At 38.6% G+C, this 23784-nt stretch overlaps 1 protein-coding gene across 1 annotated transcript in view; it reads right to left on the bottom strand.

The window, feature by feature from the left end:
* ankrd50 (ankyrin repeat domain 50) overlaps nucleotides 1-16336 on the bottom strand; it is a 32280-nt gene extending 15944 nt beyond the window's left edge. Inside the window, 3 exon segments of the mRNA XM_058797867.1 lie at nucleotides 3133-3350; nucleotides 13114-13837; nucleotides 16153-16336. Coding sequence (XP_058653850.1) covers nucleotides 3133-3350; nucleotides 13114-13574 — 679 coding nt within the window. The 5' untranslated portion in view covers nucleotides 13575-13837; nucleotides 16153-16336.
* Between the last annotated feature and the right edge of the window lie 7448 nt (nucleotides 16337-23784).

Below are 23784 nucleotides of genomic sequence, written 5' to 3'. Positions count from 1 at the left end.
CTCAGCAATGGATGCTCTGCAGTGAATGGGTGCCGTCAGAATGAGAGTCCAAACAGCTGATAAAAACATCACAATAATCCACACCACTCCAGTCCATCAGTTAACATCTGGAGAAGACAAAAGCTGAGACAAATCCAGCATTAAGACGTTTTTAACTAAAACACAAGTCTATAATCCATAATAACGCTTCCTCCAGTGAAAGTGCGTCTGCTGTTGTCTCTCACATCAAAATCCAGCCACATATTTGTTTAGAGCTGTTTTGTGCAGATTTCTCTCCTGATTCACACCAGAACACTTTTCACTGGAGGAAGCGTTATTATGGATTATAGACTTGTGTTTTAGTTAAAAACGTCTTGATGATGGATTTGTCTCAGCTTTTGTCTTCTCCAGATGTTAAGTGATGGACTGGAGTGCTGTGGAATACTTGTGGATTATTGTGATTTGGGGTGCCTCCGATTGATGGTGTACCGATCACTATCAGCCGATAATCGCTTTGGGATGTTTGATCGGCGGTTTCTAAAAAGGCCGATCTCAAGCTGATGACGCGTGTGCCGTGAAAGTTTTGACACGACGTGCAGCGGCACCGTCTCAATCCGGCGCGGGTGAAATAATTATAATGCTGAAGGTGAGGTACAATTCATATTTATTCATTAAATAACATATTAAGTAATTTGAAACTTTCTGTGAGACATAATATCATAAACAGCCTGTGTGAATCACCACACGCGCTCTCTCTTTCCCTCTCAAAATGCACAAATGGCTTCAAATCACATGGCGTCTGCATTATAAGCGAGCTGCACGCTGCATAGTTGACACAGGAATTGTCACTTGCACAATAGAGGCAGTGTCGCATCGTTATTAAAGTTTATAAATTGCTTTTCTTGTTAATTCTAGCCAGTGTTTAACCATTCAGCTCTCGCGCTCTCCTGGAGACAAGTGCACACACATAACGCCAGGTTCACACGTTTGCAGAGCATATGCGGTATTATTTCCGCGCTCATGTTAACGGATCAGAGCATGCTGTTGTGGTCCGGCAGTGCGTTCCATGAGAGGTGCGTCGGCAGCAGCGCAGAGATCGTTTCTGCACCGAGTCTATCTTTGCTGTACTGCACGCACTGAATTAAAGTGACAGTGCATTGTTTGCGGTAAATATGAACATGGATTGACATGAAAATGTAGTAATTACACTATAAATGCATATAATTAAAGTCTACTGTGGTTCACAGTCAACACATAAGGCTTTTTGGCTAGGTTTAAAGGAAAAGATCACTTTTAGATAAACAAGGCAATAATAGATGGCACTCGTGGAAGTATGGAAAGCAAAGTTCTTTATGAACCGCAGGATTGTTTATAATAAAGATTTAAATGCAAAAGAAAATGCAGTAGAGCTGACTGTTTCTGCCAGTCATAAGTTAATATATAATGTTTGTGATAACATTAGAAAAGCAGTTTAAATGTTTTGTCACTTGCTTGAGCAACTTAATATATAAATCTAGAAGTAAATGCAAAAGTAAAAAGCATTGAATAATGTGTTGCTTATTTTGCATTTTAAACACGTCTATAAAGATTGTATTACTGTAAAGAAGAATCACAATGAAAAAGCATTTTCAGTAACAATGTTTGGATTTTAAATCAAAATAATGGATAAGTGATGTGCTTGCGGTAAACAGATGGATCAGTAGTGGACTCCTGTGTGAAATCAGGCTTGTGCTGTGTGTAAGCTTTTCTGCAACAACTGCATGATTGCAAAAACAAAAATGCACTGGATGATCAAACATTTAGGTGAGATAAAAGTATATTTTTGAAAAAATGTCTAAAAAATGCCTCCCTCCACCCCACAAATTAAAAAAATCCTCTCTCACAAGAGTTAACTAAGAGGGGAATTCCCCCCACTTTCAAAAATCAAATTCAGGCACTGAATAAATGTCTAAAAATACTGATTGGAGTATCAATATAAATAATTCTACATGATAAAAAGACGGCTTTAAAAAGATCGGTATCGGTGATCGGTATCGGCAGATACTGCTTTCTGTGATCGGCCTCAAAAATCTCATTCTGACGGCACCCATTCACTGCAGAGCATCCACTGCTGAGACACTGATGCAATGCTACATTTCTCCAAATCTGATGAAGAAACAATCTCCTCCTAACCTTGAATGACCTGAGGGTGAGCACATTTTCATATTTGGGTCAACTATTTGTTTAAATGACATTTCAGTGGTGCAAGAAAATCACAGGGAAAAAGGAATAAGTCTTGACTCATTCCTGCTGGCAAAAAAACAACAAACAAGAACAAGCTCATAATAAACCGCAAAAAAATCAAAATGATTTATGTTGCAAATAAGACCAAAATACCAAAAACCCGCACCTTCCCACTTTAATAACTTCATATTCTGAAACGCTTTATGAGCAAAGCCCAAACAACAAGCCAAAAGATGCTTAATAAGTGCCAATGTAAACTAAATCAAGACTGTTTTGGTGCAAAAAATCTTGAGAAAGTGTTTGTTTTTGTAGTGCCATGCCAGATTCGACAGTCCTTTAAATCCAAGTTAAAATATAAAAATATTTTTTTTAACAACTAAAAATGCATACAATGTTTGAGATTTATTTCAAATAAAATAAAAATTATGAAAAAAGCAAAGGGTTTGAAGAAACGTCAGAGTAAGAAAATCACACAAAAGATTTAACAAACTCTGTCAATGAGGTGTTTTCTTTCAGACTGAATCCATATGGCCAAATCAAACAGCAGCGTTTATCTGTCCTCACATAACACACTCTCACTGTCTCTCTGCTCATTAGAAATATTCACACATCTGGTGCTGATTTCCTGCTGCAGGAGCTGAGAAACTCATCCAGTCTGATCTCCACTGACTCTCAGACACACAAACACACACAACGCCTTTACTTTCTAGCACTGGGAGACATGTTTTCAAATGAACATTCGTCCTAAAAAAGAAACCAATTACGTAACATAACTCATTTTTATGCAAAGCAACACAATAGCAGACTCTCTGATGCAGCACACACACAAAACTCTTAAATCTCAAGGTCTGTAATTCAGTGGAGTTGCTGATTTGATCTGATGAGTGATGTGAATGTAGGGAATAATCAGGCTGAGGTAGAGATCGTCACCTGTGAAGAGTTTGGTGATGTGTTTGTTCTGCCGGCGTGCCGAGCAGACGAGCAGCAGCCAGGGCGGGAAGAGCTCGTGATGGGCGGCCAGCAGCTCGGCGATGTTTGCTGACCTCTGATCTCTGTCTCCGGTCAAACAGCCCTCGTCCACTGAGTCCACCAGCACAAACAGAGCCTGAGACGGAGCCTTGCAGCCCAGCAGCGGCAGCAACACACACCTGAGACACAAACACACACACAGATGAATACACCCTTGTTTAAAACAAAACATGGGCAAAAGAATTGAATTTGGTCAGATTTAGCAAGTTATGTGTTAGTGTTTCATTTAACCCCAAATTTTGTATTTTCCATTTAAATTTTTCTCAATTTATTGATTGATTGCCATATCAGCTGCAATAGTGATACTCATGGCAAAATTAATAGTATGTAAATTTTCAAAGACAATTATGATTACAACATCATTTCAGTAAATTGTTACAATAAAAAAAATAAATTAAAAAAACAATCAACATACAAAAATATACATACTCATAATAACAATAGCAATATTAACAATTATATAGAATATTTCAATTTAATGCATAATAAAAATTGTGAGTGATTAATGGTTTAATTATGTTTTAATAATCAAAAAGTATATGTATGAATTAATTGAATTTATAAAAAAATTGAATTATTCATTTTTAATTTTAACTATAATACAGCCCTATAAAAAGTGTTTTGTTTTGGTTTCCAGAAATTGGATACTGTTTTATGATTTAATACAAATTTATTATCAAAACAATGTTATTATTAAAACAACAGACTCCTTTCATGTTTTGGCAAACAAAGATCTGCACAACAGACCTTTACTGTTTAAAATAAGATGAAAAATTGTGTTAAAACTATTTTTAACAATAACAATAATCAAATTAGACATTTGCAGTATGTATCGGATGATAATTTTGGGTGAAATGCTGATGAAGTGATTCAGAGCAGCTCTGGAGATGAAGTTCATGTGTTCATGTCCTCGTCAAACGTGCTTAAGTATGTGCAGTAGAGCAAACAGACACACACACAGCATGCAGATTCACATTTACACAGCGTTTATATGCTCTTTAATAGGGGTGGGAGAAAATAATCTAAAAACGATCGCGATTCTTTTTAAAATGATTTAACAATCGATTGGTTTAACTCAGCTTTGTAATTTCAACAGAGGGCGAAATGTATGTGTGTGTTCGACCCGCAGTGCCGCTGCATTAGATGACGTCATATACGCTTAAAGCCGGCGCGAGAAAGAAAGCAAAACCATGACGGAGGCAGAGGATCAAACCTCTTTCTGCACCTTCACGTTTTAAATCCCAACTGCTGGGAAAACATGACTAAACATGACTGAAATGGTATGCAAAGTAACATAGCACTTTATTTCAGAAAGTATTTCTTCCGCTCATTTTGTTGAACATTTGACTATTATATCCATGTGCAAGTTCAGGGTTTTGCTACTTGAAAGTTTCATGGTTCAAGGTACTTTAAATAAACACTGTGTATGTGTATGCTCCTGAAATAAAAGTTTAGAAAGATGTGATGCATTGTTTTTTGTTAATATGACTCATCATATACAGTCTCTTTTAAGGGTATGTCATTTTTCATTGTCTAGTCTTTAATAAGCAAACAAAAATCACAATAAATTGTAATATCGAATCGTAATAGTGACTAAGATGTAGGGGTGGGACAATAAATCGATATGGCGATATATCGCGATTCTTCTCAGTGCGATACGATAATCGATATCTCGCGCCAAATATCGATATTTTAATTATTATAATAAGGTTTTCCGTCACTATATGAGTATATGAGAGTGCGCCGCCGGTGCGTCCAGTTTTATGTGAACAGCACTGGATGCTCTCCCTCTCTCTCAGATATTACAAGTGTGAGTTATGCCGTGTGAACATTGGGCACCGACCGGCAGAAACATAAATCTGCACCTATGGCATGGAGGACGAAATAAAACCTTGTCAGAGACATAATGCGGCGCAGAAGTGTGCAGTGTGTATATATATTGAAATAACGAACCTGAGAGCGCAAAAGATGTGAACGGCTATTTCTTCTTCGTTTATGATGAGAGGAGTAGAAAGGTTGAGAAAGCACTCATATTATATTATATCGGTTTATCTATCTATCTAGTTTTTTTTCTGTTTGATAAGCACATTGAGTCACACATTAGTCACATTGATAAAATGTGTTTGTTTACACACAGAGAAAAAGAAAAGTGTACGCTTTTAATAAGTATAAGAATAAACTGATTAATTTAGCCTACTCAACATGTTAAAATTGATTTACATAACTTTTTTTTCTGTTTTCTCTAACAGTTTGGACTTGAATAAAGAAAGAAAACTTGCACTTGACCTTTTCACAGGCATTTTGTTAGACAGATATTGTGATGTATCATTATAGGATTTTCTAGAAATATATTGATTATCGCAGAATTGCTGTATGGTGATATTATCGTTATCGTGAACCATGTATCGTGATTATATCGTATCGTGAGGTACCCTGCGATTCCCACCCCTACTAAGATGTGTTTTTTTTATTGTGACAGTTTGTATATTAAGTGTATCATTCAACTTTTTCTCATGGTCTAGAGTTAAAAACAAAAATCGTAACACGTAGCAATATCGAATCGCAATACTTGTAGAATCTAAATTCTTTCAAAAAAATAATTAAAATTAAAAAAAATAAATAAATAAAAATAGCAATACTTATCGCATCGGCACCCAAGTATCGTGATAGTATCGAATCGGGAGGTAGGTGTATTGTCTCATCCCTACTCTTTAATATTCAGACAATAGTCCATATTGAGATTTTAATGAGTGTACTTTTGATTTATTCATCCAAATATTGTCCAAATTCCACGTTATACAGTAAATTCCATCCTCATGACTCACTCTCATCAGCTCTGTCTGTTGACCCGTGTGTTTGTCCACTCATTTCCTGTTTGTTTCTGTCATTATATCAGTTAAATGGACTCGATTATCCCTGCTGGAGTCACTGCCATCTGATCACTACAGAAGACTGACATGAGGTTTTGTTTGTTTTTAAATCTGATATTTGTACAGTAAAATCATGACTTATGTGCACATGTGTGTCTGATCTCATCTGTCTCTACACAACCAGCAGCAATAAAGCAGTCATATCACTCATCATATCACTGCTCCGTTATTGTAATACTGTGTATCTGACTGAATACACAGATCAGAATCAGAAAGAGCGTTTATTGCCAAGTATGTCTGCGCATACAAGGAATTTGTTTTAGTGTCATAAGCTTCCAGAGACAACAACGACACACAGAAAATAAAAATAAGTTGAAAATAAAAAAAATACACATATATAAATATAAATAAACAAAAAAAATTGAAAAAGAAAAATAATTTGAAACAAATGATTGTATGTACAGTTGTGCTATAGATGACAGAATGGGATAGAATAGAAGGAGATGCAGGGATGTACTAGGATGGAGGTGGTAGCAAATAAATAGAAGGTTATTGCAGATTGTTATGCATAATGGGGGGGGGGCATTTAACTGTTCATAAGGTGGATTGCCTGGGGAAAAAAACTCTTCTTGTGCCTTGTTGTCGGGGCTCTGCAGTGCCGGCCAGATGGCAAAAGTTCAAAAACCGTTGTTGGGCTTTTTTTTTTTACAATGGAATTAATGTGAGTGTCCCTATTCAGGTCCTGAGAGATGATGGATCCCAGGAACTTAAATGTCTCCACTGCAGTCACAGTGCTGTCTATGATGGTGAGTGCAGGGGGGTTTCTCCTGAAGTCCACGATCATCTCCACTGTTTTGAGCGCGTTGAGCTCCAGGTTGTTTAGACTGCACCAGACAGCCAGCTCTTTAACCTCCTGTCTGTAGGCAGACGTCACCGTCCTGAATGAGGCCGATGAGTGTGGTGTCGTCTGCAAATTTCAGGAGCTTGATAGAGGGGTCTTTAGAGGTGCAGTCGTTGGTGTAGAGGGAGAAGAACATATCCCTGAGGGGCACCAGTGTTGGTAGAGCGGCTGTTTGACGTGGATTTCCCCAGCCTCACTAGCTGCTGCCTATCTGTCAGAAAGCTGGTGATCCACTGACAGATAGAGCTAGGGACAGAGAGCTGGGTTAGTTTGGTCTGGAGGAGTGTTGGGATGATGGTGTTGAAGGCCGAACTAAAGTCCACGAACAGGATCCTCACACAAGTCCCTGATTTGTCCAGGTGTTGCAGGAGGTAATGCAGTCCCATGTTGACTGCATCATCCACAGACCTGTTTGTTCGGTAAGCAAACTGCAGGGGGTCCAGTAAGGGTCCAGTGATGTCCTTCAGATAAGCCAGAACCAGTTTTTCAAATGACTTCATGACGACAGACGTTAGACCCACAGGTCTGTAGTCATTGAGTCCTGTTATCTTAGGTTTCTTTGGAACAGGGATGATGGTGGAGCGTTTGAAGCAGGAAGGGACTTCACACAACTCCAGAGATCTATTGAAGATCTGTGTGAAGATGGGGGCCAGCTGGTCAGCACAGATTTTCAAGCAGGCTGGTGTCACACCATCTGGGCCTGGTGCCTTCCTTCTCTTGTTCTTCCTGAAGACCTGGCGCACATCTTCTTCACTGATCTGAAGTACAGGAGTGGGGGAGAGGGGAGGTGTTAACGGTTGTGTAGAGAGATGGTAAGGACTGGTGTGGGGGGTTTCAAATCTACAGTAAAACTCATTCAGGTCATCACCTCTGTGCTGGGGGATGGTGTACTGTACTGAAGCGGAGTCATTGGAAGTGAACTGATCTTCCAGCTTTTTTGCATAGGTCCTTTTAGCCACTCTAATCTCCTTATTCAGTGTGTTCCTGGCCTGACTGTAGAAGACTCTGTCCCCATTTCAGTAGGCGTCCTCTTTGGCCTGACGATGGTGTCTGAGTTTTGCTGTAAACCATGGCTTATCATTGTTGAATGTTACATAAGTCCTGGTGGGAATGCATATATCCTCACAGTAACTGATATATGAAGTTACAGTCTCTGAGCTCATCCAGACTGGTGGCAGCAGCTTCAAAAACACTCCAATCAGTAAGGTCGAGACAGGCTTGTAAAACCCGCTCTGTCTTTACCACAGGTTTAGCAGATTTCAGTTTTTGCCAGTAGGTCGGTATAAGATGAACCAGGCAGTGATCAGAGAGCCCCAAAGCTGCCCGTGGAAGAGAGTGGTATGCATTCTTTATTGTTGTGTAACAATGGTCCAGTATATTACTTTCTCTGGTGGGACATGTAACATGCTGTCTGTATTTTGGCAGTTCACGTGAGAGATTTGCTTGATTAAAGTCCCCGAGAATGATTAAAACAGAGTCTGGGTGTTGTTGTTCTGTGTCTGTGATCAGATCAGCCAGTTTCTGTAAAGCTGAGCTCATGTGTGCTTGCGGTGGAATGTAAACACTCAGAGAATGAACAAGCAAAACTCCCGCGACGAGTAGAAAGGCTTGCAGTTAATGAAGAGCGCTTCTAGATCTGAACAGCACATCTTCTTTAACACTGTTATATCTGTACACCACCTCTCATTGATGTAGAAGCGTGTCCCAACGCCGCGCGATTTCCCCGGTGATTCTGTGTCGCGGTCCGCTCTAAACAGCTGAAAGCTCAGCAGATGAAGCGCGCTGTCCGGAATGGCGTCGTTCAGCCAGGTTTCTGTGAAACACAGAGCAGCAGAGTTTGAAAAATCCTTATTTGTCGGGGAGAGCAGAAGGAGTTCGTCCGTTTTGTTGGGTAGAGAGCGGACATTCGCCAGATGGATACTAGGCAACGGCATTCGAAATCCGCGCTGTCTGAGCTTCACGAGCGCGCCGGCTCGCTTCCCCCGTCTGCGCGTCCTGAAGCGTCTGAACAGCGCAGCAGCTCCGCCAACTACTATGTTCAGCAAAACATCCGAATAATCAAAAACTGGTAGGAGATTTTGTGGTGTGTTCTGCCGAATGTTCAGCAGTTCTTCTCTGGTAAAACTGATTGTGTTGAGAAACAAAAAACAGGAAAAACTAACAAACACACTAAAACAACTGGATAGAGCAGCACCATGGCTGCCGTGATGAGTCTGAATGTGGCCGTTCACAGAGTCTCATTCGGCCCACGTCACACACACATTAACAGAGCGACGCTCAGACACAGAATGTGTTTGTGCACGTGTGTGGGGGCGCATGGCCTGAAATCTCCCAGCATGCACTGGAGCAGAGAAACACAGCAGATAGTCAGGTAGCAGTCAATCAGAACAACAGAGACATGATTCATTTAACTGCAGCAGTGACACACGTCGCTGAATAGTAATTAGGCTTGTCACTATACCACATTGTTATACACTGAACAAAACCTTACAGGTTTTTTACTCAATATCAGCAAACTATAAATTTATTTTAGCTTGTTGTCAAGGCAACATTTCTCATTTTCGTTTAAGTACAAACATAACTAAAATTAAATAAACTAAAACTAATTTAAAAAAAAACATATACACATATATACATATATATACACATTTTTCCCCAAAATGCAATATATCCATGACACTTTTTTTTTTTTTTTTTTCAAAATGCAATCCATTGAATCAATATAAAAGTTATTTTTCAAATTGAAACTGTTGAAAATACACAAGAAAGCAAGTTGATCCACATATGACAGCCTCTTGACTTGGTCAATACTAATTTTATACAGGCACTGGACTAAAAATAGCCTACATTCAACCAGTCATTGCTCCCAAAATGAATTCAACGAGTCATTCTATAAATTAATTACAACAATAAAATTAAATTTCATCATGAACAAGAACATGAACAACAATTAGACCACAGAAATTCCAAAATGACATTTTCTTACATTCAACTTCCAAAAGTGCATTCATCTTTGCCATGTTACATTCATTTCGTTGACTAGTACTATACGCCGTATTAACAAAAACATTAATGGCAATAATAAAAACACTTACACTGACAAGCTACTCAATATCGTATTTATAATCAAATGCCATTCATCTGCGATTATGAACGCAATATTGCGTAGCTTGTCAGTGATCTACGGCTCTGTGTATTAAATGCCGCTCCATCTGAAAGCACGTGATGAAGATTTGCTAAAAGATTTGCTCACAAAACCAGCTTTACTGACAGATGCGCATGACAGTCACATGCGATTTATCGTGCAGCCCTTTTTGTTTGTTTGTTGATCACAAAGTAGATGAGGAAAACTCGGATGCCGGGTGTATTCAAAGTGCCGACATTACTGTCTACAGTGCGTGGAATGGTGCGCTGTGATTGGTTGAGCGGATATATCGCATTCTGCAGAGAAGGAAGACTGGTGTTTGTCACGGTTTGGAAAAAAAAGGGCTAAATGCATTCTGCTAAATGCAACTACTAAGGCATGAAGATATTAAGATATTATAAAACATTAACATCATAACCTTCTGTAAAGCTGTAACAAGCATTGTGAAAAGTACTAGGAAATAAAATGGACTAAAAGTCAATTTAGTAGACCCAGAAAACTCAAAGTGAACCAGACTCTCATCTGTGCCGTATCATAAACCAATGCCTGCATAAAAAGACACTGATTAAATTACCCTGATATTCAAACCAACATCACAATGTTCATGTATCATAATCAATTACATCATTGTTCTGTGGAAATGCAGGCTGAGAGACGTTCACAGATTCCCAGCTCAGAGAGAAAGAGTCTGTCTCGCTCGTCTAAAGTGGTCTGAACCATCGACTACAAACTGCTGAATCATCTCTCAGAGAACGACAGAGACGGACTGAGCTCCACCCTGTTCATCCCTCATTAGCTCCTACACCACATGACCAGCCCCCAATAAACCCTGGCTGTCCTGGAACAAATGAACAGACTCTGCTTTAGATCAGCGTTCAGTCCACACTGACAAAACACTCACATACTAAACAGGTTTTCCATTGCACAAATTATAATTTATCCAAAATCGGTTCTTGACATGTTAAGATGTTTGAAGATGCCCTGGAATGACCGATCAGCAGTGAAAGCACTTAACCTGCCTGCTGACTGCAGTAAAAACACAGACCTCATCAATGGGCTTCACATCGTGCATTTCCTTCCACAACAACACCACATCCTCATCTGAGGTCTGGAAGATCATGGCTGAAACCGGCCTACAAACAAAACCCTGTGAATCAACACGACCTGCACCCAACCTGAACCTCAAACAGCACACAAACACATTCTGTTTTAATTACAACAAAACCCTTTTAATCTCTTTTTTTCAGTAATTACAAACCCAATGCAAACCTGAAGTTATTCTGTCAACTTTCAACATCACTATGACAAAAGACCCACTGTCCTTCACTTTAATATTCTTTACAGATCTCTACACATTACTGACTTTAAGAAATTCATACTTTTTTCAGCAAGTACGCATTAAACTGATCAAAAGTAAAGACATTTATAATGTTACAAAAATTGTTCTATTGCAAATAAATGCTGTTTTTTCTATTAATCTGTGAATCCTGAAAAATAAAACGTATCAGTTTCCACAAACATATTGTGCAGCACAACTATTTCAACACTGATAATCAGAAATGTTTCTTGAGCAGCAAATCAGCATATTAGAATGATTTCTGAAGATCATGTGACACTGAAGACTGCAGTAATGATGCTGAAAATACAGCTGCGCATCACAGAAATAAATTATAGTTTAACAGATATTCACATAGAAAACAGCTGTTTTAAATTGAAATAATATGTCACAGTTTTTACTGTATTATTGATCAAATGAATGCATCCTTGGTGAGCAGAAGAGACTTCTTTCAGAAACATACTGGCCCTAAACTGTTGAACAGTAGAGAGAGAACTGATACTGAATAAACCAGATGTTGACTCAGAATTCAGATAGATCTTTTAACACAAACATACAGCTCTTACAATCATCTACAGATCTTCCCTCAAATTCAGCAGAACTGCAGAGTTCATGTGTGAGCTGCAGGTGAGGCCTTCACTCGAGGTCACATCAACACACATGTCAAGAGAAGAGTTCACTCACACACACACACACACACACACACACTGCCGTGCGCACACACTAAAGCACATGTGATGCTCGTGGTGTTTCAGCGTCTGCTCTCTTTGATCTCCAGAGCTGCTGAGCTCACTAGTATTTCAGCTTTTTATTTGAAAAAAAATACACAAAGAAAGACAAGTCTTCACTACAACTGCCAAAATTAAAAGTTTGGTTTAACTTTAAGAAATTATGACAATATACTACTATTTATAATTTTAAAATATGTATATTTATGTCAAAACAGCACAACAGGATAAATATTATCACTAATAAATACCACCATACTTTCACTGGATGATTAATCACAGTTTTCACACGAGTTTTTTTTTAAATGTTATGTTTATTTATGCAAATAAGGCAATATCTAATTAAATATGCACTAATTTGCATACATTTCCAGAACAGAAATCTGAACTTTGGATAAAGCCAGGCTCAAAGTTCTTATTTGATTTTGTTGATTCTGTTGAACGTTTTTCCAGAGGGGATTTTTGATTTATTTTTATCTCTCAGTAAATACTGTCAACAGCCAGAAAAAAAATACATTACATTTAGGAAAAAAATACATAGATTGATTTGATTATGAATTCAACAGGCGATTAAATTTTTCATATCTAATAGATAAATAAAGAAATGTGTACAAAATGCATACAAAAACTACTTGAAATCATGACACTTAAAATTTAACATCAATTTATTAAATAATGAAATTCTATGATATCTGAACTATTTTGGAGGTTTTGTGTCATTTTTATCGTAACAGTCTACTTTTGGAGTAACCAGAGGTTCAGTGTCTTAATCAGAGACACGATGATGGTACAGTAGTTCATTAATTGAGCCTTAAAGCGCTGAGCTTTAACCACTACACCACCTCATCTGAAGCTGTAAATGAAAGATCTACTCCTCTGAATGCCAATCGAATGCTGCTCACCTCTTGAACGTCTCAGCTGGGTTTCTCTCGCACTCTCCCGGCTGCAGTGCGCTCTGGACCGCCGGCTCTCTCACTTTCTCCTCGTATTCTGGCACCAGTCCTGACCGGCGTATCTGAGACACCAGACCACGGACGAAGCCGCTCACGCACAGCGTGTCCGAGTCCTCGGCCCGGGAGAAGTGGAAGCCCAGACAGTGCTGGTGCAGGCCTCGGTGGACGCCATGAACCGAACTGGGCCACAGTAACTCCGTACACAGAGCAGTCTTCCCGCTTCCGGGACCGCCGACCAGCAGGACCCCCCACGAGCTGCCCTTCCCCGCTCCGCTGACGGGGTTGAGCGGCTCTGCGGTTCCCGGGGCGCTGAGGTTACTGGTTTTCTCCTGAAGGCAGTGCTGGATCTTGTGGAAGACCCACTCGCGGCAGTAGAAGCGTTTGCCCTGCAGCAGGCTGGTCTGGGCCATGATGTGTGTCCTGCGGGTCAAAAGCAGCGCTCAGACGTTACTGGGCATGCTCAAACCCTGAGAGGGCATCCGCATAGACACCCGTTCATCATCACGATGAGTCTGAGTGACTGTTCCTCCCTTCGACAAACACAGAGGACCAGTGGACTGCAGAACTGGACCCTGAGGTTGAATCCTCACACCCTACACAGCGAGGTCTCCATCAAATGTCTCTGAGATCACAGTGTTGTCATAATGCGGCCTTAGCGGACTGATGAAACACCCTGAAACAAACACCAGAGTCACCATTAAAGCCAACATGTAATTCACACTGTTTACTTGTAACCCACATTATAGTGAACGATCATCTCAAACACGGCACTAGCAATGCAATGGTCGTGGGTTCGATTCCCAGGGAATGCATGAACTGGTCAAAATCATACATCAAATGCAAGACAAAGCACTGGGCAATTGCATAAATGCAATTAAACAATTCATGAAAAATATGTTTGCCTTCATAATTATTCATCAACATTTAATAACTTGAAGTTTATTAATGTCTTAAAAAAATGTTGATTTGAAATGATACTCTGATGCCCCAAAACCTCTGTTGTGCAGCACTTTTATTTTATTATAAATTCAATAGATAGCATTTTATAAACAATCAGCAAAGGCTCTTGTTGCTCAAACATGGCATTAGCAATGTAATGGTCACGGTTCAATGAACTGGGAACGAATGGGTTCAAAGTGATCAAATGCATAGACCGAATGCAATGTACATCACTTTGGATAAAGCATCGACCAAATGCATAAATACAAATAAACAATTCATAAAAAGCATGTTTGTTTTCATAATCTTTCATCAAAATTTAATAACTTTTGCAACCTCTGAAATGCTATCAATCCGTCTTGATTTAAAATGTAGCAATGAATACAGCTAGATTTTATATCTTTTGAATCAGTGAATATTCTTGCAGCTCAAACATGGCACTAGCAATGCCATGGTCATGGGGTCGATTCCCAAGAGAATGCATGAACTGACCAACTCTATACTGAACGCAATGCAAGTCGGTTTAGATAAAGCTTCAACCAAATGCATAAATGTAAATGATCAACGAAAAAACATGTTCTTCATAACCCTTCAATAACTTGCTTGATCTCTGAAATTTCATCAATCCCTCCTAAATTAAAAACACTCAGTGTGTGCTGACCACCTGAATTGTAATTCTAGATAGGTTTCTTCGTTTGGCATGAAATACACATGCAGCAAGCACTTTGGCCAACATTCAAAAGAGCAACGAACCACTGAAACATATGCAAACACTGAGCCAAGTGCGAGGAGAAACACAAACACTCCAATAAGTGCGGGAGAAGCATCCAAGCAGCTCGTGAGTCAGCAGCATTTTTGGGAATCTTAGAAAAGACTTAGAATAAAAGCTACATTTGATGTCCTAAAATGTTGTGGATTGACAATGGATCTTACGATGCCCCAAAAATGTTGCGGATTCATAAACGATGGCCAGAAAATATTGGTGATTGACAACTACTTTTACACAGCAAAAATATTGGTGATTGACAACAAATCTTATAATGCCCCCAAAATGCTGTTGATTCACAAATGAACCCCAAAATATTGGTGAATGACAATGATAATTTGATGACCCAAAAATACAATGGATGACAATGGATCCTAAGATGCCCCAATAATATTGATGATTGACAACGGATCTTTTGATGCCCCAAAACATTATTGATTCACAAATGATGCACCAAAAATATTGGTGATTCACTATAGCCCAAAAATGCTGACTAGGTTTTGACACACAGCCAGAGTTTCCTAATGGAAAAATGTCAAGTCATGGCTGTCGACAAATAATAAAACCAACAAAGCCTGATCACCACAGCTACTACTGTAAAATCTCGGTAAATTAATATGGGATCTCTCAAACAGAGTTTGACAGGAAGTTCTAAAATATGTCAAATATCTTTACTTTCTTTCTGAGGACAGTAGCTGCTAATGCTAATAAGTTACCAGAGTTTTACAGTGTATATTTACACTGTAGTCACTATTGTTTTTAACGGAAACTTCGGTGAGCCGGAATGAATCGGAGCGCTCTTCAAACGGATCTTTAAACGCCCATCAAAACGAACCCGTTCAAACACCCACCAGAACGCCACAAAAACAACGTACCTACAGTAACGGGTGACAAAGACTCTGAGAACGAACACACACACACACACGAACACACACACGCACACACGCACACACACACACACACACACACACACATTAGACGGGTTCCCGGTTTCCGTTCATTAGAAATTCATCTTCAAATTTAAAAACATTTATTTGAATCGTGACGGTTATTTAACGGCTATTTAAACGGTTATTTAACGGCTATTCTGACTGAAACATCCCGTTTACTCTGAGAGCGACGCGACGCGTCAACACCAGAACGCTCCTGCTGTCGGTGCCGCAAGCGTTGCGTTGATCATAATGGCATCGTTCTAGTTTGTCGCGTCGCGTCACTCGCGTCAGACGCGGCGACTCTGAGTGGAACTTCAGCCGAACGCGGTAAATATCTAATAAAAATCTCACCTCCAGCGCGTCTGTTCTCTCAGATATCATATCTCGTCCACAGAGAAACACTCTTGTGACGGTTTTCTGTCGTTATTCCCAAACCCGATTCTTCCGTTCACATTTTCCACTCCGCTTGTGTGTCGGTTTGTTCTGTGGAGCTCCTCCCGCAGACCGACGCTCGCCGAAGCTGAGGCTCCGCCCATCGAGCATGACGCATGCGCAGAGGATGATGGGAGATGTAGTTCTGTTATACGTGCGCACGCAGACGTTGTAGTTTGTTAACGTTAAACAATACAAACGTTGTATACAAATGAAAGAAAGAAAAAGAAGAACGTACATAAACATACATAAAGTCATGTTATAAAATAAATTTAAAAAATAAACAATAACCCTTATGAAAAGTAACCATGGTTTTATTGTAGTAAAAGTGTCGTAACCATGTTTTTTTGGCGTATGGATTACCATTTGTATAACCACAGTTTTACTACAAATATGGTTACTGTAGCAAACCCATAGCTAATTTGTGTTTACCATGATTTAACTTTAACTATAGTAAACTTGTTTTTTTGTTTTTATTTATTTATTTATAGTAAAAACATGGTTATTATTTGTGCTACAAACCAGAAAGACATAAATGATGTTCATTGACATTCAGTGTTGGGGAATGTTCATTTTAAAAATAATGCATTACAATATTGCGTTACTTCCTAAAAATAATGTTACTTAGTTACTTTTTATGGAAAGTAATGTGTTATGTTACTTTTGCGTTATTTTTTAAATCTGGGCTTGCTTGTTTGTTTTTAATATAAAAAGTACTATTTTTGGCAAACGAAAAAGCCCTTTCATACCAAAAGTGAAATGAATAAACCTCATTATACAAGTAGAATAAGTAAATTCACATCTACACTAGAACACAGGAGAAGAAAAGTAAAGTCATTTCCCTGAAGCAATTTTTGCTTATTAGTATCAATGAAGGGTTTGCATTTCACTGTTTTCCTTCATTCTGAGGAACACTGAATGTGTTTTAGTGCAGGTGAGATGAGTAAATAATGATGATATTTAGTCTAGAACTACAGTAAAATCATGTTCTTTCTCTCAACACCAGAGCTGTCAGTCAATACATGGAAAAACTAAGAAACTGGCGTTACTTAATTGAAAAATATGTTTTCTTGTGAATTAAAAAAGCAATGCGTTACTTTACTAGTTACTTGAATAAAAGTAATCTGATGATGTAACTACTTGTAATGCATGATCCCGAACACTGCTGACATTGAACTACAGAGCTGCTGTCGTTGGTGATGTTTCTGCATTATATGAAACCTTAACCTGAAACCCAGCCAGCCAAACCAATCAAAAGAATTGAGATAATTGCTGCAATTTTCTCTCTTTGTGTTGGTCGCAGAATAACTGGCAAATCTGAGGCCTTTGGGGGTCCGAACGGCCCCGGCACTCAGGGCTTTGTGAATATGTGAAGAGCCCTCGGCCAATCTGTCTCCCGCGGTCTGTCCTTCACACAGCTGTCAGGTTTTTCTGCTCTCCCATCATCATTAGTCGACACTTTACATGTGCGAAACACAGAAAACTCTTGTCAGGTGTCGGTTCACATGAATATGTTTTCAGGAATAACCCACCTGACAGGGAACATTCTCACCACTTTTTTATGTAAATGTTAAGACAAAACGTTCTTAGTGTTTATGGAACATTCTTATGTCTATTAATATTTGACATAATGTTGAGAGAAAACGGTCTTCTCGGAATGTCTTCATAATGTTATTTGTACTTGATGAACCTTCTAAAAAACGTTTTTTTGTAACCTTTAAGTAACATTCTAATCATGACAAGAAAACTGGACATTCTTAGGATATTAAAAAAATGACATTTTTACATCGAATTTTATGTGAGAATATTAAACACATATGTTCAAATAACATTATAAAGCTACTAGAACATTGAGAGAAGCCTTTTGTAACTTTTAAATAACCATCCTCAGATGGTTTGTGTTTCTCATTAAAGCTTGTGTTAAAATCACAGTGACAAAAAAGCTCATCAGATGACAAAAAAAAAAAAAAAAAAAAAAAAACATTAGTGTGATGTGAATGAGAGACAGATGATAAATAAATAATCACATGTAAATGAGGGACAATTGCCAATCAGGTAAAGCAGAAGATGAAGAGAGGAATAAATACAGTCAATCAGAGGCTAAAGACTCGTCTGAACCACACACAGCTTCTCTCTGTCTCTCTGTTCGGTGTCCGGAGACGGTTTGACAGGGTTTGTGTCATCACTCTGACCTCTGAAGTGTAAGGGTCAAAGGTTAACAGTGTTCTGACCTCTCATCTCCGTCCTGTCACCAGCACTGCCATCTGAGCAAGTGAAGACTGTGAAGATGAAGATCTCAGGATATGAATTCTTGATATCAGCAATTCAATTTCTACTAGTAAAAAATATTATTCCTGATATCAAGAATTCATATCCTTAGAATGAATAAAAGTCAAAACGGCTTGCCATAGCGTTTATTTCCTCATCTCTCCATCAGCATTGCATTATATGTTTGGATCACTTCAATATCATCTTACTGAGACATATTATTAGAGATATAGAGTGATGACTGATATTTAGATCAGTTTATGTCAACATCTGCTCTACTGTTATAAAGATCTTACTGATTTACATCACAAGCATCAGAATTTCATCATATAGATATCAGCATCTGCAGAAGATTCATATTTTTGCTCAGTTTGAGTCTGTGACTAAAATTGAGCTGTTTTTTCCTTCATATTCTCATTATGTCAGATTATATGAGCCACAAAAGCCTGATGGATTAAATACTCTAAAACAACAACAACAACAACAAACACATATGCAAAGATTCAATAAACTCTTCCATTCCAAAAATGGATTTTTTCTGATTGTTATATCATATGGGTTATCTAACATATGTCTAGTTTTATTTCTCGAGGAATTTTATAAGGAACATTTATAAGATGTGAGTTTGTGTATGTTTGTGTTGAATGCGGGTACATGAAGCCCCAGACGTGTGTGTGTGTGTGTGTCTTATCAGCAGTATGTGGCTCTTTCACCCTGAACACTGTGTCTGTTTTGACTGCGGCGGTTCAGATTATATCAGTGTGGAGACAGAACGCTTGAGCTCCTCGAACAGCAGTGTGAACACAGTTTCTCACCCTGCATCACACCTGATACTGTTCCCCTCACGTTTAACAGGACGGGTCAGCTCTCATACAGTCAGACTCGCTTCTCAAGTCATTTGATCTTGTTTTGAGGATGTTTAAGGCCCGTTCACACCAAGCACGATAACTATAAAGATCACGATAAAGATAGTTCTAAAAATCGTTCTCAATATTAAAGAATAGCAAAGTTCACGCCACAGCTATAACGATAGAGGCACAGAGAAACGATATGCTTGGAATCACTTCCAGAACGATTTTGAACATTTCTTGTATACTGTAGGTCTTAACATTGCATCTAGTCAGGCCAGATAGATCTTTTGCTGCATTCCCTTTGCAGATATAATTTATATATATATATATATATATATTTAAAAGACAGTTAAGATTTTGTATGGATGCATATCTAGGCCTATAAACCTAATTTTCACCCTCAAATTCTGTGTGAAAGTATGTGTGTATGCAGCCCATTTTACTGACATATTCCTTTCTTTCCCTTTCTCTCCTCTCTTTGTCTCTCTGTTTCCTTTCTTTGCTTATCCTCCTACCTTACTGTCTGCAAAATGCATTTAAAAAAAAAAAAAAAAACTGTTAAGATGACTATGACTGTTTGTATGGATGCATATCTAGGCCTATAAACCCATTTTCACCCTCAATTTCTGTGTAAAAGTGTATGTGTTTGTGTATGCAGCTCAATTTAAAAATGACCTTTTTGCAAAAATTTTAGTTTCCTTTTTAAATTAAACTTTTTTATTTGAAAGAGCATGTCAAAAGATTGTTCATAAACCTTTGCTTTGTTGGTAAAGCTTCAAATGCTGCTTTAGTATCCTTATTAGTGATGAATGAAATTGACTATGTCAGGCTCAATTACCTTACAATTTCTCTGACAAGCTTCATGTAACACTCTGCCCTGCCCGCCTCAAAACACTCAGACAATATAAATTATTGTTACATGTCAACAAGTGTTTAAGCTACATTACAAGATCAGTTATTGTGATTGGCTATAAAAATTTAAAGAGATATGACCCTACAAACTTATTTGGCCTATTTTACCCGATAGCCCAATTTAGCTCACTTCACCCTATGCAAGTACAGCAAATCTGAACATGCAAAAAAAAAAAATAAAATCCAAGTGTAGAGATATTCTGCACATATGCTTTAGCATCTGCTCTACAGCAAACACATGTATGAATGGACTAACATTCTCAGAACGTTCTGGCAATGTTCTCTCAATGTTATGAGCAACTGGAATGTTTATGGAATGTTCTTATAGCGTTCATATTTGATATTTGTTATCACATCGTTGAGAGAAAATGTTCTTAGATCAACATTCTCAACATGTCAGTTTAGCTCGGTTTAGTTTAAATAGTATCTGTGCAATCAAATCGACGATAATCGCTAGAATTTATTCAGGTGTCGTTACAGTTGCGCCGCCTCCTGAAAAACTTTTTTAATTCCGCGTCGCTCCATCACGCTCTCGCTGGATCCGCTCCTCGTCTATCAAGGCCCTTTCTTGTTCACACCACAACTTTATAAGAACTCAGACCCCAGCTTTCTTTGCAGCAGTGGATTTTGGGTATTCAAGATGGCGTCTTCACATGTTGTCATCACGTGGATGTGGCACATTTTGAAGCAAATGACAAACAGAGAAAGAGTCAGACAAAGCAGAACTAAAGGAAAGCATCTGAAAAAAACGGAAAAGGATAGCAACTAAAAAGACAATTTTCTTCCGACACTATCAACAACTGCTGCTGCTTGCGACGTTTCAGCTTTCATTTGAACGGTTAGTATAGAAAAGTTTCATAAATAGAAAACTACATAATTACATATAGTCGTTTGAACTGTGGTTACAGCAGTGACGTAACGTGGCTGCAGGTATGGCAAGCCTCCAGGTACACATGTCCAAACAAGATCTCATTGCTTTCTCATATAATGAAGATATCGAAACACAAACGAACCGTACTCAGACCACCTCCGCTTTTGGGTGCTTTTAGGGGGGTCTGAGATCACATGGTTTGTTCACATACACGCTGAACCGCTCCGAGAGCGTTTGAAAGGGTTAACCAGGTGTGAAAACACCCTGAAAGTCTGTGTGGTGTGAGAGTCAATGTAAAGAGAAGACGACATCTGGTGGTGAGCAGACAGAAGTGCATGGACAGGATTCCTGACAACAATTGCATTTTGGTTGGATTTTTGTCTAATGTTTTATTGTACAGTAGAACACATCAGCTCAAAAACACAGATTTGTCTGACCACATCTATCAGTGAACTGAATGCAGACTTTTTAAAACACATTAGTGTGAATCACCTTTTAAAAGGCTGCAGAGGAAACACATCAAATCATCGTTGTGTTGTTATTCCATTAACTGGAAGGATAATACAATCAGCACAGCTGTAATGGAGACCAGTGTCTCTCTCTCTGTCTGTCTGTCAGAGACCAGCGCTGAAGATCAGACACGTCTACTATCACATCTGTCTTTTCATAAGCACTCTTAAAAACAAAGGCTCCAGAAGCGGGTTACATAAGAACTATTTTGGTTCCCCAAAATGATCGTTTTCTCTTAATGTGAAGAACATGTTAAAAATCTAAAGAACCTTTTTCTACTTTAAAAGAGCCTTTTGTGCAATGTAAAGATTGCATGGGTGTTAAAGGTTCTTCATGTAACCATCAATGCCATAAAGATCCATTATTTTTCAGAGTGTATCCACTCATTATTCTTTGCATTAATTTATTAGTATAGAACCGAACTGATGGCGTTTCTTTTATTACAGCAATGGCTCATAAATTCACTGAAAAGACTGTAAAACTTAGACACTTCAGGACATGAAGGCTGGAAGCATTAATGTGTGTGTTAAGAGCAGCGGCCCACTCGCTCATCAGAGATGGGTTAAGTAACAAATGTGTGTGTGTGTCTGCCCACTCACTGAACGACCAACATCAGCCGTCTCATCCGTTTCACAGCAAGAATTCATGCTGCATTCCAGTTTGCTTACTTATATTATACAACCTAAAAGTGTGCACTCTTTTTGTGAAGAAAATTAAGATACCTTTGAGTGTGTAGCAGAAGCCTTTTACCAACTGCACTCCTCTGATGAATAACCAAACATCAGTCACAGTTAACATCCTCATATCCACCTTGTTTTTAACATAAGAGTGAACACATTTGTAACTTCCTAACAGGGAAACATTCTCAGTCACAGCTTTTACTAATGTTTCTTAAAAGTTATATAAATGTTAAGACAAAATGTTCCTAAAGTTCTAAAGTACCTGCTTTAAATGTAAAGGATGCTCACAACAAATGTTGATTTAATTTAGTTAATAGAAGTTAATTGATCAAGAAATTATATTTATGACATTATTTTTGACAGCAACCTCATTGCCACATTTTTACACAAGTGCCTAAACTTTTCACAGTAGGTATTTTTTTCAGTCCCATTCAAGCAAGATTCAGTTCCGCTCCCGCTAAAAATAAGTTATATTGGGATGGCTCTGTGAACGCTAAACTCTCGCGAGACTGTTATCGGTGGATTAAAATCATTGCTTATAGCTAAAACACGAGTCCATAATTCATAATAACGCTTCCTTCAGTATAAAAATCAATCTGCGGCTGTCCTCTCATATCAAAATCCATTTGTGATAAAAATGTTCTATGTAGATGATGGAGTGATCAGTGTGGAGAATGCAGCCATTAAAGTTGCAGAAGAGGCATGAAAACTGTGCTATAAGTGGCCTACGGCTCCACAAATTCATGTCAAATATCAAAATAGTGCTGAACGGCATTCCTACGTCAGAAAAGATCCTTGACGTGAAAAATTTTGATTTTGTGTTTGATGAGTTGCCTCTAGAAAGACCTCTAGGCATTCAGTGGGAAAGAGAATCTGACTGTTTCAAGTTTAAGGGTCAGTTGAAAAATCAACCTGCCACTCGGCGTGGCATATTGTCTACTGTTGCTTCTGTCCATGATCCTTTAGGACTTATTGCACCTGTGCTGTTGAATGGAAAGAAAACACTACAGGAAGTGTGTAAGTGTGGCAGTGGATGGGATGATCCTTTACCAGATGTACTTAATCTAAGGTGGGATCAATGGAAACAAGACTTGTGCAATGATCTGCAAAAAATAGATATCTCACGAACATGTGCACCATCTAGTTTCGGAAGAGCTATTCAAGTTGAATTGCATCACTTTTCTGATGCTAGTGTCCATGGATATGGTCAATGTTCATATTTGAGACTCAAAAATCAGGACGGAGACATTCACTGTGCACTGGTGATGGCGAAATCAAGAGTTGCACCTCTCAAACGATCCCTTGATTAGAGTTAGCGGCTGCCGTTGTTTCTGTCATGCTTAAAAGAGAATTGGACTATGCTGTTATCGAGGAGATGTTTTGGACAGACTCAAAAGTAGTATTGGGATATATAAGTAACGAGGCACGCAGATGTATGAAGTATGTTCCAACAGAGGAA

The sequence above is a fragment of the Onychostoma macrolepis genome, chromosome 14, assembly GCF_012432095.1.
Source record: "Onychostoma macrolepis isolate SWU-2019 chromosome 14, ASM1243209v1, whole genome shotgun sequence".
NCBI classification, from domain to species: Eukaryota; Metazoa; Chordata; class Actinopteri; order Cypriniformes; family Cyprinidae; genus Onychostoma; species Onychostoma macrolepis.
This window is presented reverse-complemented; position numbering and strand designations above follow the sequence as displayed.